We start from the raw sequence: 16,238 nt of genomic DNA on the forward strand, positions 1-16,238 counted from the left end.
GCGTCATTTCCTGCTCAAAGCTCTGCACTTGGCTTTCATGGCTCTTGGGATAAAACCCAAACATTTTACCATGGACCACAAGGTCCTGCATAATCTGGCCTTGCCAACCTCTCTAGCCTCCAATCCCTGCCACTAACCACCCTCCCTACTCTATGCTTCAGCCCCAGTAGCCTCCACTCATGCTCTTCCCCCTTTCTCAGCCACACGACTTTCTCGACCAAGCCAGTTGTGGTCTAAAACACCATTTTCTCAAAGAAGATTTGGAAAAATCCCCTTCTCAATCTAAATTAGACCTTTCTATTAGATGCTCCCCAAGCTTCCTATTCTTTTTCTTCATAGCTTGAACTGTTGATGATTATTTAGTGACCAGCAGAGAGCCTGGCATAAAAGAAATACTCAGAAAGCACTAGTTTAATGAATGAATGATCTGTCAGAAGGGTGCGATGCTACTAACCAGCACTACTGACCATCCCGATCCTAATGCTGCCCGTTGGCTGACCTCGAAGTCAGAGGCTGGCCATCGCCATGTTGTTGTGCTGTAGTGGTCCATGGTGGGGGTCAGCTGTGGAGTCAAGGCTGCAACCGGAGTTCATATGGTCCTCTGCGGGCTACCTCCAAGTCTTGGCTCTCCTCTTGCCAGTTTTATAATACAATGAGTTTTGTTTTAAGTACACTATGTGCCCCTCCCTGTAGAGCCCTGGGGCTCATGGAAGGTGGGAAATCACAGTGTTTAGAAGTTCCCACAGAGCTTTCCCTTAGAAGGTTTGGAATGAAGCTCACCAGCAGCTCCAGATGTTGTGTATCTATCAGGAAGAGCTTAGAATCTGAGGGACCTAGAGCTCAGACAAGAAAACTGAGGGCCCCAAGAAGACATGAAAAAAGTCACAGATCCAAGACTTCAACTCAGAGTTCCTAATTCCTATTATTATTTTATCTACAAATATTTTTAAACAATGTAATGATTTACAGAAGAGACAAAGAGGCTCTGGAAAGGCAGAAGATGAGGCAGCTAATTCTGCTTGGAATTAGCTAACCTGATCTTGAGATACAGGAGTGAGTTCATCCTCAGGCAAAAGTAAGACAGAAAGAGATTCCAGGAAAAAAAGAAAATGTATTGTGAAAGGACTCAAGTTACATGACTGGATCAAGCCTAGAATGAGAGAAGTTCCCTTGGGCCATCTTTCTCTGCTCAGTACCACTTGCTGATGCCACAGTGGATAGAGCCTCTCATTCTATCTGTGATAAAGAGGTGCCTAGAGCCTTCCCCACTGTTTGTAGGGAGGAGAAAGCACATCTTTGCCCCATTCCAGCTGTTCACTTGTAATTCTCTCTTGTAAATTCTTACAGCATTGTGGCCTATAAACAAGCCTCGTGGTTGAAATATGCAGACATCACAGAAAAATAAAGGTGCTGACCTGCAGGAGCTGGAAATATCAGCAAAGGCCAGACCCCTCTGAAGACAAAGGAAGAGACCAGGAACTGGTGACCAAAGCAACCCACTGCCCAAGAAACCTGAGTTCCAGCGAGAGTCAGCCTCAGAATGACCTGCTCTGGCTCAGGGTCCCTGGTGGGTAGGGGAAAGCTTTTTCCTGGTGATGGACATCAGCTTTCAGATGGTCCCTGTTAGGCAGACGTTAGGTTCTGCAGGCAGTTGAGTGGGAACTTTAAGGGTTACATGCAAGCGGCATGCACAGCCATGCCAGATGCTATAAGGGGCTTCAGATAGTAGCCACTTTCCTCCCGGAAACTGCCTTACAGACTCCAAGGTATAGCTAACCTGGGTGTGGTGCCAGGAGTCCCATGTGAGAATTCAAATCAAGGCACACATTTTCAACAGCCTGAAAGGAATGTGGAAGGGATGTTTTGTAAGAACTGCCAACAGTGAACATCAGCTTTTTTTTTTTTTACTAAAATAAAACCTTGAAAAAAAAGTTAGCTTTCTTCCTGAGGCCTTATTAGCTGTGAACACGCAGAAGAGATTTAGATCTCAGGCTCTTGGCTTCAAGGTAGTTTTGTTGTCGTGGTTACTATTGCTTTTAAGAAGCAAATATCAAGACCTTTTCTTTAATGGAATATTAAATTGAATACTTCCCAAAGTGAGTGGTGTTGGTGAGAGAGGAGAGAGGAAATATGCTAAGAGCCACTTCGTTTTGAGATATTTTCACTCCTTATTTTACCTACATATATAAAAGCAGACTTACTTCCTAGTAAAATCAACATTCATAGTATGTGTGTGACTCATTATTTCTCAGTTCAGAGTCCCTCTATAACTATAGAGATGACATTCTTATCCTGGGGTAAAACTTAAGGCTAGAGAATGCATTTAAATCTCAGAGCATTTGGGCTCAGAAGGTTTGTATCTCTGATCCCTTGCAGCGAACGGACAAAACTTTTTGGCACATCTACTAAGGTCCCGGCACCATGCTAGGTGCTGAGATACAGCAAGAACATGGCCGTTCCTGCCCTAACAGAATGTCTAGCGGGCAGAGCAGACAGAACAGAAGGTAGTGATGTATCCGATAATCAATGCTAACATGGAGAGCAGGGAGGGCTTCTCAGAAGTGGCACATGATTAAGACTGGAAGGATAAAGGGTTACCAAGGTCAGAAGCTGGAGAACATTCCTGACACATAAAACAACAATCTGGAAGGCCTGAAGGTGAAAATATCATAAGATAAAAGAATTCAATGTGAAGAGAGCAGAGAGAGGGAAGGAGGGAGGGAGGGAAGGAGGGAGTGGGGGGTATCAAGGGGGATTGAATTGAGAGATGGGACTGGAGTGGTACGGAGGAACATCACAAAATCAAGCCTTCAAGAAAAGTTTCTCTCTAGAAGAATAGGGGATAGCTGTTGAAAGGTTTTAAGCAGGAACATGGAATGCTTATCTTTGTATCTCAGCAAGAGCAGTGAGGATGAATTGGTAGAAGAAGGTATGAGAAAGACTTGCAGAAAGGAAACAAGCAGAGAGACCCTTTTAGTAACCCCAGTGAAGGATGATGGTGGACTGACATTGGGCGAGAAGCTATGAGGATGGAGAAAAGTAGATGCACCGGGAGAAATATTTGGAAGCCAGAGGTCAACAGGAGCTGGTGACGGATAGACTGGAGAGGGTAAGGTAGCTGGAGGCAAGAATGACTGAGATTTGGGTTTGGGGCAACTAGGAAGAAGGCAGAGGCTCTCACTGAGACAAGCAACATAAACACGGAAGTTGAGATGGGGAGGATGAGTTCAAGGCCACGCTCCTATCTAAACTCTCACCAATATGCTCATTCCTCTTGACTCCTTCCCTCCCACCCCAGTCCCTGACCAGTTCCCCAACCTGAATGAATCTAAGCATTGGCCTCTTCATTCCTGCTCCTGAAAAGCTTGCTCTCAATATCTAGAAAAATGCCCTTATTTGTCTAAATTGACCCTGCCATAAACTTCTGGGTTTTAACCTGAACTGAGGTCTCAAAGCCCCAGTATTGGCTCCTTTGCAACCCCACCAGTCACTAGGGTAGCAGTTTCAAACCTTTTCTACTCTCCCCAGGTCACCATTTCTTTGAACAGATGTTCTAACATAGGGGTTCTAAAAGTGTAGTTCCTGGACCAGCAGTATAAGCATCCCCTGGGAACTGATAAAAATGCAAGTTCTTGGGCTCCACTGGAATCAAACTCGAGGGGTGGGGCCCAACAACTGGTGTTCCCACAAGCCCTTGTGCCTAAGGACCACTGTTCTAACCTATGGTCCTTTTTCACCTTAAAATCTTTCCCTGAATCCCCATCCTCCTCTTCCTGCATCCTGAATCTTGAGGCCCCAAAAGCAGTGTCCTTAGTTCTCTCCCCAAGTAATCTAGTTTACTCCCACAGACTCCAGAAATCTCTTTCCAACAACCCAATCGACACCTCCATTTGGATTTCCTCAAACATAAATCCAAACCAAATTCTTCTTTTCCCATCCCACTATCTAAACTCACTCCATCTTTTATATTTTTCTCCTGATGGATTTCATAGTTCACCTCCTGGTTCCTAGACTGGAAATCTCCAAGCCTTCTCTGACTCCTTCCCCTCACTATAGTAATCTCTTAAATCCAAAGTTAAAAAAAAAAAAAAGTATATCTCACTTATAAATTTTCAATGGCAAAGCATACAGGAAGAATTGCTGTGGGAATGTTCTTAATATTTAAGTTGGCCATATTTAAACAAGTAATAGGAAGAGTCTTCCCATAAGGGCTAGTATACAATGAGCACCCAACAGACACCTGGGTGCTCTGTACATATTATTGCTAGTCCTATCAGCAACACTTCAGGGAAGGCATGTCTTTATTTCAAAGTTCATAATACTGGAGTTCAGAGAGATGTGACTTGTGTAAAGCCACATAGCTGGTAAGTGAAAAGGCTGAGATTCGATCCCAAATCTCTCTCCCTTTCATCCCACCTTGCTGCCTCATTTTGTATGACTGCAGACCTATATTAATGATGTCTACTAACAGTAAGCCAAGTTTAACGCCAGTTTAAGTCTATTTCCAGTACATTGCCGCCATTCGGTTAAGCTTAACAGCATTCTGGTCTCTAATTTGCAACACCCTATAGCACTCTAATGAAACACAGATACTTCTTTTTTCTTTGCAGATTTTTAAATGATATCATAGCAGTTAAAAATTAATCAAGAAATGACTGGCTCTGATCCAGAATATGAGGTCATGCTTTGCTGTGGGATGCAGTAGGAAGAAATCCTTGATGTAATTTCCTAGGCTTGCTGGGATGGTTATGTACAGATACCAGGTAGTTTCTCATTTCCCCAAAATGGTGCCAACTTTTGGATGTAGGAGACGATAAATTGAGGATAAATCTATAAAGAATGGGAGAATAAAATTAGTTCAGTTACATTATGTTCCTGTTGCTCCATATATCCTGATTCTTGCAGGCAAACTTCAGAGAGAGAAAAAACAGTAAGAGGCACGCAGGTTTTCCTCTTATAAAAAGGTACAAATGAGAACATGACTCAAGGTAAAGAAAGCATCTTTTATAGGTTTATTAGTCCATTAAGTTAATTGAGGTAAAGAAACCTTTTTAAATTTCCAAGCTAACATTTTATCAAGCAATACAAATTCTTTTGTTTACCTCAAAATGTAACACTAATCTCATAGTAAACAACAGACAGAATTTTTTATACACAGATATATGAAAAACAGTGGACAAAAACCTCGTGCCAGCATCAAAAATGCAACAAAACCTTTTTACTTTTACAATCTCTGGGTTCCCTAACGAGGGGAAAAAAGGTAACATTCTTTTAAAAATTTGGTAGCTTCATGAAACAAAGACTTCGATTTGTAAATAAATCACTTTCTCATCGACACACATCCTCGAGCACTTTTTTTTTTTTTTTTTTTCACAGCTTTTGATTTGGCTTAATGGCAGCATGGAGAGAAGAGAACACATTTACACAGAGGACTTTATCAATACCTCGGAAGGTTTTTTTTTCCTTTTAAAATTTTCAATGTAAAGAATGATTTCTAAAAATAAGTCCGTAATTTGGACATGACCTAAGCAAAAATTTTTATCTCTTTTTCAACAAGTTAAAATACAAGTTAGAAAGTCTGCTGGCAGTCGATTTCATGGGAATATATCCGGCGTGCATCATTTCTCAACGCACTCCCAACTCATAGACATCAAGGGAGCAGGCACACAGAAGTACAACGGACAGGGCGTCTACTGGACAGGACCCACACCTCAGAGGAGGTGTCCAGGTGAACGGTGCTGACTGTTAACAGCTGCTGGTTTATTTGATGAAGGCCCAGCTGACACGGGCATGATGTTAACATACCGATTCCCATTTTTGTTTGCAATCTACTTTCCTTTTCCGATTTCTTCACTGAGGAAAAAGCAATCCCCCTTTCTTCTTTCTAGTATCGTTTGTGACTTGAGGGTTGTTCTGAGACTGTGAACCAGCCCGTCAAACAGGGCTGTTGACAGGTATTACCTGCTTTCACCCAGCCTGTGGGGCACCCAGAATCATGCAGTAAGAGGGAGGCGCTGCCAGGAGAGGTACGTGTACAAGAATCACTGGTTTTAACAGTAAAAGCTCTGTTAAAATGTACTAAATTACATGAGTCAACACAATAGGTTTTATGTTTTTGGCATTTCAACCTGTGGAGAATTTCCTTCTGAAACACGCTGCTCTGAGGCCCCACAGTATCTCTTTAAAAACTGTTCTGCAGAATCAGGGTAAACCTTCAATATTGTCATAATCTATAGAGCTTTTTGTGTCTATGTGATTTGTCGATGCTGATACCATATATTCTCTACAATCAAAAGTGTGCCAAAAGGCACTAAATTAATCTTTCACACTTTTAAACAACGACAACAACAAAACAGTTTTGTGGTCCCTGTGTTTCCTTACATTATCAAAAACATCATTTGGCAATAGCAATACTTAGCTCTCTCCTCCCAAAAGGGCAGCCTTAACTATGAACCTCACTTTCTGGCTTGTTTAAGAGGACTGAGGACCAGCTGTGTTAGACTGCTAGTATTTAGGCTGAACAACTGATTACATTTCTGAAAACTCTTTTTATCCAGATTCTAAAAAACACTAGTTGAAGAATAAGGCATTTGAATAGGTGTTGACAAATTCTCGAAAAGAAGAATTAGACTTTTAACAGTCTATGGCATTTTTAAAAGTCTGGATTTGCTGCTTTTCAAGTGCTAAATACACAGAATGCTTAAACATGAAAAAAAAAATCTTACTGGTTTGTTTTTTTTTTTTTCAAAGCACTTACTTACAGGCTATCTATAGTAGTAAAAACCACCTGGATTACAATTTTTCTGCCACACAAAACGGGGTTAAGACAGCCATACCCAGAAGGCATTTCAAACATATGACTAAGAAAGGACAGTCAAACCCCTATAACAAAGCCCCTCCCTACCTTTTCTAGCACAGTCAGCCCTGCTCATGCTCTGATCTGCGCAACTGTGGGGAGAACAGATATCCTTCAAACAGAAGGCTAACCACCTCTTCAGTGGGTTGATTAAAAAAAATGGGTTTCTGGTTTATTCACTGAATTTTAAAAACCACGAGGAAGAGGACAACACAAATGCACCCAGCTCGATCTGTAAGTCTGGCCCAGGGGATGACATTTTCCTTAAGTTTACTGATAAATGCCACCTGCCATGAGCATAGAGAAAACATAAGGGGAGGACACGTCCAGTCTGTTGCCATCTTGAGGACTTTTGAAAGTGAGAGGCAAATCCACATTCCCAACATAATTTTTAAAATGGAGATGGCCAAAGCACTGTTACCCCAACCTTATAATTAGATTACCCAGTTTCCACAGGCCTTTAAAGCAGGCATCTGGGAAGGTGAAGTCCAGGCTGGTGTGCCCCTCTGACCATAAGCAGCCCATCTTCTGAGCAGAGGCACCCGTTAGGGCAGCTGGAGTAGAATCCAGCTCTAACCCATCCCAAGAGCCAAACAGGTAGAATGAAACAAAGAATCACCACTCAAGGTAGAGACCTAGGAGGTCACTCTGGACCTCGCTCTCTGTCTTTTCTCACCAATCAGGATAGAGTATAGAGAATGACTTTTCTGCAGTCCAATGAATGGTACCAAAACAGACCCAGGTGCCCATGATGTCAATGCTATCAAAGGCAGGGCCAAGTCACACAACCTCTGAGTGCTTCTTGGGCTGATACCACCCTAAGAGAGGAACTTACAGACTGCCCCGTGGCCTGCATGCCCTCCTCCAAAGTGCGACTTCCTGTCATTCCATCATAAAAGGCAGCCTCGCAAGAAATGGGCAGCAGGTGTTCACTTAGTTTCTTCATGTGGATGGCAACTGAGAAAACACATTCAATTCAACATATAGAACATACTCTGGGTATGGCTGAATTTTGGCATGAAGACAAACTCATGTTACATTCACCATGATCTCCAGCATCGTGCTGGGTTTTATTTTAGCTAAAGAAAGGTGTCTGGTTAGTTCAAGGAGCAGCACAGTGAAATACGAGCCAATCACCCCCATAATCGCACTTATCCAAGTTCACCAGGAATTATTATTAAGTCTTATTGAAGGAGAGAGACCAACCCCAAACCCGGCAGTGTAAGATGTTCCCTCCATTAGGAGCAGTGGTTCCTTGATTTGAGCAGAGTAGCCTAGAATCTTCTTGCAGATCCACCACATGGTAAGGAAGAGCAATGTCCATATCCGCTACAAATCACAACCGCTCTCTTCAACATCATTTGCTCTCTAAACTCTGCTCAGCTTCCAGGAATTCTTTCTGCCTTAGCCTGGATTTTTAATCTGGGTAAATGAAACCTTTCACTTCCCAGGAAAGTGAACTTTCCACTCCACTCACGTGTGCTCAAGCTTCAAAACCTGTCCACGTCTACCTGAGGTAAGACGCATCTGCAAGCAAAACTCTCCTGGAAAATAAACATGAGCAGGAGTCAGTGATCTCAGCACCACGACTTTGCAGAACCAAAAAGGATGTGGTGACGGAGCCTCTACAAGGCAGTCTTTGGCACAAAAGTCTCTGGGTTACAGTTCTCACAGGGAATCCCCTTTGTGCTGATGGAGATGAGGAGGAGAATGCTTGGGGCTGCTGACCCTCAGGGGCCCAGAGGAGCCCTGGGGGTGGGGAGGGCTGAGATCTTCCTTCACTGCCTACTGTCCCTTTCCCTCTGGTCCAGCCTCCTCGCCTCATCAGATGCCAGCCTACACCATTTCTCCAAGGCAGTCTGTAACATACTGGTTTTCCCAGCTCTGCTACCAGTGGCATGAAGGAGGATAATTTGCCTTGTTCCAGCCCACTCTGGTGTCTTAAAGCACCATCACGTGGGGACCAACCAAATAAAGACAAAATTCCAAGATGCCCGAATCCCTTTTGAGCCAGTCTTCTGCCTCCAATAATGTGACTGTGTGTGCCGAGAGTTCTCCTTCAGAGCAAATTCCGAAAGTCTCCGAAGAACCCAACTCCCATGACACTACGCATGGGTCAAAAGTCCTGACCTTTCACAAAGTTGCATTTGTGAAGGAGGATAGTTTAAAGTCACATTTTTTATTTTGTGTAATGACTACGTGCCCCACTCCCTTGCCCATATGTCCCAGGAACTTGATTTTTTGAAGTGCTACCTTTTTCCCCAAATAACCCTTACACAGAAATGTCCCTGGGCTTTGGCAACTAGCAGCAGACTAGACTCTAGTCTTCTTATAATTCCTTCCATAGTTATTTCCAAGTATATGTTACACTGGGCAACGTTTTTAAAGCGCACATCCCATAAAGCAGGCTTCACAAATTCCCAAAGATGAGCATTCGCTCCCGGGTCAATCTAGTGTCTTCTGCCAAACAGCAATAGAGGGTCATCAACCCACTATTTGATATATACCCCGATTCTGCCAGAAAGCTGTCAGGTTGGACCCAGGCATCCATACCCATGTCAACATAATAGTTTAGAGGTAGAATGAAACAATGAATCACTACTCAGGGTTGATGGACTGTTCTTCTCCTCTACTTCAACAAATCATTTCTAATTGTACCAAAGTGAAAATTCACATCAAAGGGTTTAAGAATGGCACAAATGGGGTCTCACAGCACAGTCAAGTACCAACTGATGTAAAAATTAAACTTAAATTGTGACTTTTTCAAACATGATGACATAGAACCAAACTAGTTGTTGACATAGAACAGCATAACAGTGGTGGCTGACACAAGGTCAACTCTGCCGTTAGAAGCAGAATGAAGTGACTTCAACATGCTGCACACTGACTGGTATTTGCACATATGGCAGTGTCTCAGCACAGCTGTTTTATTTTTTAAAAAAATACTATCATTTATTTGAGACTCAGCTTTATAATTTTATAGAAATGAGCCATGAATGAAAAAAGAACACAAATATGACATATGTAGCTTCATTTCAGGAGAAGGAAACAAATGAGTTGGAAGATTTTTTTTTTTTTTTTTTTTGTCTGCTTGTTTTGTGTAGACTTGAAAAGCAAACCTGGTAATAGTTTGAAATAAAGACTTTAGATGCAGCCAGCAGTCCTCAGGAATTTGGCTGCAAATTGAGACTTTAGCTTAACTAGAAGCAAAGAGTTCACTGTTGCACTTGTCATCTTGGAGGCCCAGCCAGAGAGTGACTTTTCTCTCTGACCAGGAAATATGAAGGGTTAAAGCACTTCATGTAGGACACTTCACACTGAGTTTATGAAATCTCGACTGTGTCAATAACGACATACCAGCCTCTCACCAAAAGGCTGCCCAAACATTCGGTGGACATAACATGAAACTAGGAATTTTTGGTGAAGTCAAGGCAATTGCACAAGCAGACGTGGGAGGTGGGGCTTGGTATCTGCCCCAAAACCTCAACAACCAGGGAGCTACTCTGACTTCAAGACAATGGATATTGCCTAAAAGGCCTAGTCTCTACTCTGATGACATGTGACAAGCAAAAGAAAAACACTGAAGGACTTCACAGAGAAAAATGCACCTTTTTTCATTTTACAGAAGAACAGTTTCCAATCTACTGCATTCTAGTGTCAGAAACAAGTCTAGGGAGCACTGCCCCCTCAGCTCCCCGAGGCATCGCATAAGGACAAGGACACTAGCTTGCTCACTCCAGCACAGATGCATTTAGACACTGATTTAAATTGTCCAGAAACCACAAAACAGGTGTCAATCATCACGAGCAGGCAGCAGGCCACACTCACAGCTACAGGCCACACTGTTCAGTAAAGACTTTCCACGGAGGTGCCAACACCTCCTTCTAGGCTCTGAGACAAGCCACTGTCGACAGAGGTCAGTTTCACAGCCACCATGTATCCAACAGAACGCAAGAGCTGCCTTCTATCCATGTCTTCTTCACGTCCCTCAAAAGCGGGACCTGGCTTCTCTTCCATGACAGGCAACTCCGCTGTCCCAAAACAGGAAACTGTAACGAGATGTCAGAATGTCAGCTGAGGGTCGTCTTTGTCCCTCGGTTTCAAATCTTTGTAGTGTTCCATTTCGGAAGTTCCTTCACCACACGGAGGTATGCTTCTTTCGCTGAGAGATGACTATAGCCTTACAGACTCCATCAGGGAATAAATAATAATTGAAAACAACTGTCAGACAAAGGAAGCCGGGGAAAAGAAAGAAAGACACGAGGAGATGTTTCTGTGGTTTTTCTCAGTGCCGCCTCTCTGGCACTGCAGGGACATTCCGGTGTGGGGAGCCGTGCCCTGTGTAGGTAGAGAGTCTCTGTCCCAATAGGAAATTACTTGGCCTCTTGTTTCTCCTGCAGTAGTGGAATAATCGACTCCCACGCCATGAGGCACTGAAACAACAACACGCACACACAGTATCAGCATCGAGTTTCGGATTTCAGAATCGGCTCCCTAATTCTGCTCTAATCTACCTTTTGTCAATCCTGCTGGGTCACCTCTGTCTAATGACACCAATGTATTATCCATAACTGTTAGAAACAGGGGCAATAGCAGGTGTTTGTTTTGAATACATCACTCCACCTCTACCAAAGACAGCAGCGCCTCTACAAGGCCTACGCGCACTGTCTATGTGGCTCATGTCTGGTGAGTGGAAAGGAATTCTTTCTCTTCAAAAAGCAGAAGAGACAGCAGGCTGCACACCCTTGATGAGACCCTAGGCTGGCAGCCAGGATGGAGACATGACTCCAGATATGGGTGCTGCATGCATGAGGATGTAAATCATACTAGAATGAGCCAGCCACCTGTTCCGAGAGGGTGGAAAATTCACTCTTCCTCACCAATCTCAGATTTGCCTGTATGGGCCACACCTGGATCTCCCAAAAGGGGAAAATGGCACAGGAAATGCTACATTTACTGAGTTTCATTATGTCCAAATGCTGTTGTGGATTTTACATTCACTATCAACTAGTCCTCACAATAACTCTATGAAGTAGAATTATTATTTCTCTCTCACACACACATTTCATAGATGGGTGAAATGGGACTCAGAGAGATTAAATAACTTTCCCAAGATACACAGCTAGTAAGCGGTAGAGCTCATAAAACCAAAACAAATGTTCTTTCCACAACACCAATCCTCTTCATTCCAGATCCCTGTGAAGGGCCAAGAACTTAGATGACTCTGGCACTCTCCTCAAGAGCAACCTGCTTAGCAGAAATGGTTCTCCCTTTGAACGGTCTTTTGCAAAAGGAGGACAAGGGAATCACACAAGGCCTGTGTTAGAAGCAGCCCGGGAGTAAAACAGTCCTCTGGGGAAGGGTTCTGAGGAGGTGGGAGGAGAGAGAGAATCCTCAGGCGAAGCCAGGGAGAGAAGTGGTGAAATCCCCCTCCGTTTCCCTTCCTTGGTGACTCTGAGGTTGCGGAAGAAGCTAGACTCAGGCCCCCGCCCTACATGAGGAAGCCTGGGGAGCTCCCAGGAGTCTGCTTTCAGCAAGACAGCCAGGGCAGGATCTGTGGCATTCTGGGCCCTGCTTTCTCCCTAGCCCATCATCTCAGATCTGGAGGGGTCCTACTTTGTCAGTGATGAAGGAACCAAGGCCACACCAGCTTTCTTTGTGGTCCTCAAAAGCTTGATCCCACTCTGAAGCGGTAGAATTCTTGTATTAACGAATTTCCTCCACTAGACCGAGGGCTCCTTCATGGCAAGAGTCCTGCATGTTGTTTAGTAATGTACAGCCATGCCTTGCACACAGCAAGCACACAGAAAGCATGTTACATGTATGCAGGAGCCATGGCCAGGGCCCAAGACAGGGACCCTGTTTGTGATAATGGGAATTCATGAAAAAAAAAAAAAAAAGAAAACACGACTGTTTTTAATAGTTTTCCTTTGTAAATCTACATACGTTTATTTTAGGTTACTTAAAAGTAGCATTGTAAAGTCTTTTTTTCCCCCCAAAACAAACAGTATTCTGATAAGGGGTCTACAGTTTTCACCAGATGACCAAAGGGATCCATGGCACAATAAAAGTGAAGAAACCCTATATATAGAACTGTAACAGGCAGTTCTTTAAGCTGTGACCCCAAAGTAACACCAAAGCCTCCATTAAAGTAACCCAAGATCACATTAAACGAACTCCGAAACCTCCATTAACTAGGGGCAGCCCTGTGCTTCAGGCCCGACTGACTCTGGGAAACAGCCGTCAGGACCGAAGAGCCTGGAAGACAGAACTGCTGCTGCCATCGGCAGTGAGTGAAGGTGAAACCCCTGTGGGCACCTGCGGGGTCCCTGCTCCTAAAACCAGCCCCACATCCAGCACAGCTGGGTGACGACGTGCAGGGGTTGCTAAGAATAAACACATAAAGTAAGGCAAAAAGGTGGGACCGGCAGGATCCCTGCTTCTGGGCTTCAGACAGGCATTGATGAAAGGCTCTCGCTGCCAGAGACGCTTCCTTAATGAGAGAGCCGTGGTCTCATCGGCACGTGCGTTACCTTCTCATAGTACTGGATGTTCTTGTCGGCCATCCCCATGAGCAGCTGCCGGAAGTCCTGCCTCTTGTTGTTCTGCCACCTCTCCATGTCAGCCTTCAGATCGGCATTGAAACACTCCATCCGATCCTGACACTTCTCAACATCCGCTGGCACCTAGAATGGGGACACATAAGTGGGTACTTTGTATGTGTAACTGGTTTCTCACGCCTCGAGCTCCTCCGCTCGCTCATTTGTGAAGGGCCAAGTTTCTACATTAAAACGCCACAAACACACTCTCTTCTGGAGGCATTTATTTGAAGGCAGGGCCTAGGGTTTTCAGGTCTAAGAAGAAATTCTGAAAAAGACTACCATGACCCAAATCTTCTTCAAACCCATCCAAGCACAATGGAAACTCATGGGAAAACACCACCCACACCACTCTCACTTACAAACAGGAAGAAGAAACACTGCAATTCGGAGTCAAACAACTTTGGTTCCTTATTTTTTTCCCCATCCATGTGTAAAAATGTGTGTGTCAAAAGAATGTGAAATACGAAGAAGAAAAATGTAGCAGGTGATTTCAAGTTTTTCTTTAAGAAGCTGAGAAGACTTTCTCAAAATGGAACTATGTTGTCTGAATTTCAAGACTTTCACTTTGGTGAGTTTTATCCACCTAGAGAGAGAACATCCAATATTGTGAGAAGTTAACGGAAAATGATTGCCCTGATTCTCCAAGCACAAAGCTAGCTTTCTCTCCTAACTCAAGAGCTCCATGGGGACTTCATGGTGGCCAGGGGGTCAACGTGCCCAAAGGTGGGTCAAACCCACACCTGTAAATGCTTCCAACAACTAATGGAGCCTTGTACATTGTGTGTGTTGGGGCCTGTGAACCTCGATGTGTCCAAGCTGTGGGTCACCTTCAGGGTCAGTCTCTACCAACCAGGGACGTTTTATTCCCTGAACTTAGGGGCAAGGAGCTGACCCAGAAACACCAATAATGGTGAGGCCAAACATGAGGGAGCTGGGCACCTTCAGGGCTTCCAAAAGTGCCGATGACACTTGGCCATCTGCCACCCAAACCATTCGAAGATGGCTGCAGTATCCAGGAGCAAGGAAAGCAAAGCAGCCTAGGTAAGGGGATCCAAAAGTGCCTGGCATGGGAACTAAACTTGGGCAAGACGAGGATGAGGTAGAGAGAAAGATATAATGAGGCATCCTGGGCAACTTAAAAAGTGAAGGAACTTTTCTTTTCAGAGAGGAAAAGAACCTTCTCCAAAGCACTTAAGCTTCTGGAATTTAAAAAAAAAAAAAAAAAAAGACTGGACCTTCTTTTGATGCCACGACTGAAGTCACTCTTGCCTTTCCCCGCTGATTCGCCCACTACTGTTGGCCACCTCGGGCGGAACTGCCTCGGCTTTGCTGCACCCGAACCATTACTCCACACAAACATCTGGAGAACCAGCCTCACTGGTTCGCCCACTGAGCCGGTGTCTCTGGCCAGCCTCGTCTTCCTGCAGGAACAGTTCAGTTCCTTATTCCTCTCCTGGGCACCGCTCATTTTAGCATCTGGGTGAAAGTGCCTCACGGCAATTCCTATTTGCTTAACAAAACTGCTTCTGCTGAGAGGAAAAGCAAAGCTCTGAAAAGACAATCTTTTCAGGGGGAAAGGGAGGACAGAGAGCCCGGGCTCTCTGAGGAAACGTTCTTGTGCAGGAAAGATTCCTGGGTCTGTCTGGGGATGGGAACTCTGGATGACCCACAAAAATTAAGAGTCAGAACTATAGCTCTGCCTGTGATGATCGCCCAAGCTTCGCTTTGGGAAATATTTTCAGCTTATCATTTTCACAACACAATCCAGGCCTGGCACCGAGGAATATAAAAGTGCACGCGTCTCATTAGGCAAACTTGTCTCCAGTTGCCTAAGGTCTACTCGGGAAGAAACTGAACCTGCCTGGACAGTAAGGTGAGATGCTCCAAGTGCTTTCACTTCGCTCTCGAGCCCCGTGATGAGCACATTTTGAGGTGGAACTGGAGAGCAAGTCCAACTGGAATGTGAGATCAGGCTTCATTGAAGAAATACCACGAAGGTGACGCTTCAAAGATGACAGAAGCGGGACATGTAATGATGGGAGAGAGGGCGCTCTAGAGTGACAGTACATGCAAGTGACAGAAGTGAGAAAACACCGAGACTCACCTCAGGAATAGCTCACAGGCCATAACGCTCACAGAGGCATAGAGAGAGAACTTCCGCTGGCAAGACTACTTGGGTGGGGGGTAGAAGATGAGAAGCTGGGACTCGTCCTGAAGGCCAGGTTTTCTGCGGTCCATTGAACTCATGCCCTCTTTTGGAAAATAGAAACACCTTGTGCTTCCTCTAACTATAAGACAGTTACGGAGCAAGACTTCCAGAGTTTGAATACTGCATCTAACACTTACTAGACGAGTGACTTTGGGCTTCTCTATGCCTCAGCTTCTTTTTCTAGATAATACTATCCACCTTACAAGGCTGTTATGAGGTTAAATAAGATAGACTGCATAAAACACTTGGCACCTGGCATATATGAAGCATTCGACAAATACTTGTTAGTTCTGATCAGTATCGATATTACAAATCAACGTGCACAAAAGATAACTTATCAGCTGCATAGTTCCTCAGGTCAGAAGATTTTATTAAGCTTTATTCCACGACTCATAAAAAGGGGTTACTTTTTTGTTTTCCAAATATAAAACTATTATAATTAAATGTGTTCTTTCAAACTTCATGCTACTCCACCTCAGATTTCACTAAAGATCAGAGATGAGTCAACAACATAATACACTGTCATGAGATCACCCCCGGCACCCTGGCACCAGGAAGGGCAGTGGCTGTA

General features: G+C 44.2%; 2 protein-coding genes across 4 annotated transcripts in view; one reads left to right on the forward strand and one right to left on the reverse strand.

Annotated features, from left to right (window-relative positions):
- SLC46A2 (solute carrier family 46 member 2) overlaps window positions 1-2,209 on the forward strand; it is a 9,597-nt gene extending 7,388 nt beyond the window's left edge. For 2 of the 3 annotated variants that reach the window (XM_011383642.2, XM_011383643.2), the window contains one exon: window positions 1,348-2,209. In XM_011383642.2, coding sequence (XP_011381944.1) covers window positions 1,348-1,405 — 58 coding nt within the window. In that variant the 3' untranslated portion in view covers window positions 1,406-2,209. The remainder of the gene's footprint in view (window positions 1-1,347) is intronic. The other variant, XM_023525171.1, reaches the window with a different exon arrangement.
- A 2,780-nt stretch (window positions 2,210-4,989) lies between these two features.
- KIAA1958 (KIAA1958 ortholog) overlaps window positions 4,990-16,238 on the reverse strand; it is a 266,726-nt gene continuing 255,477 nt past the window's right edge. The window contains exons 10-11 of the mRNA XM_011383644.2: window positions 13,390-13,542; window positions 4,990-11,289 (exon numbers count right to left, since the gene is read on the reverse strand). Of these exons, the coding sequence (XP_011381946.1) occupies window positions 11,230-11,289; window positions 13,390-13,542 (213 nt within the window). The 3' untranslated portion in view covers window positions 4,990-11,229. The remainder of the gene's footprint in view (window positions 11,290-13,389; window positions 13,543-16,238) is intronic.

The sequence above is a fragment of the Pteropus vampyrus genome, unplaced genomic scaffold (assembly GCF_000151845.1).
Source record: "Pteropus vampyrus isolate Shadow unplaced genomic scaffold, Pvam_2.0 Scaffold535, whole genome shotgun sequence".
Classification (NCBI taxonomy): Eukaryota; Metazoa; Chordata; class Mammalia; order Chiroptera; family Pteropodidae; genus Pteropus; species Pteropus vampyrus.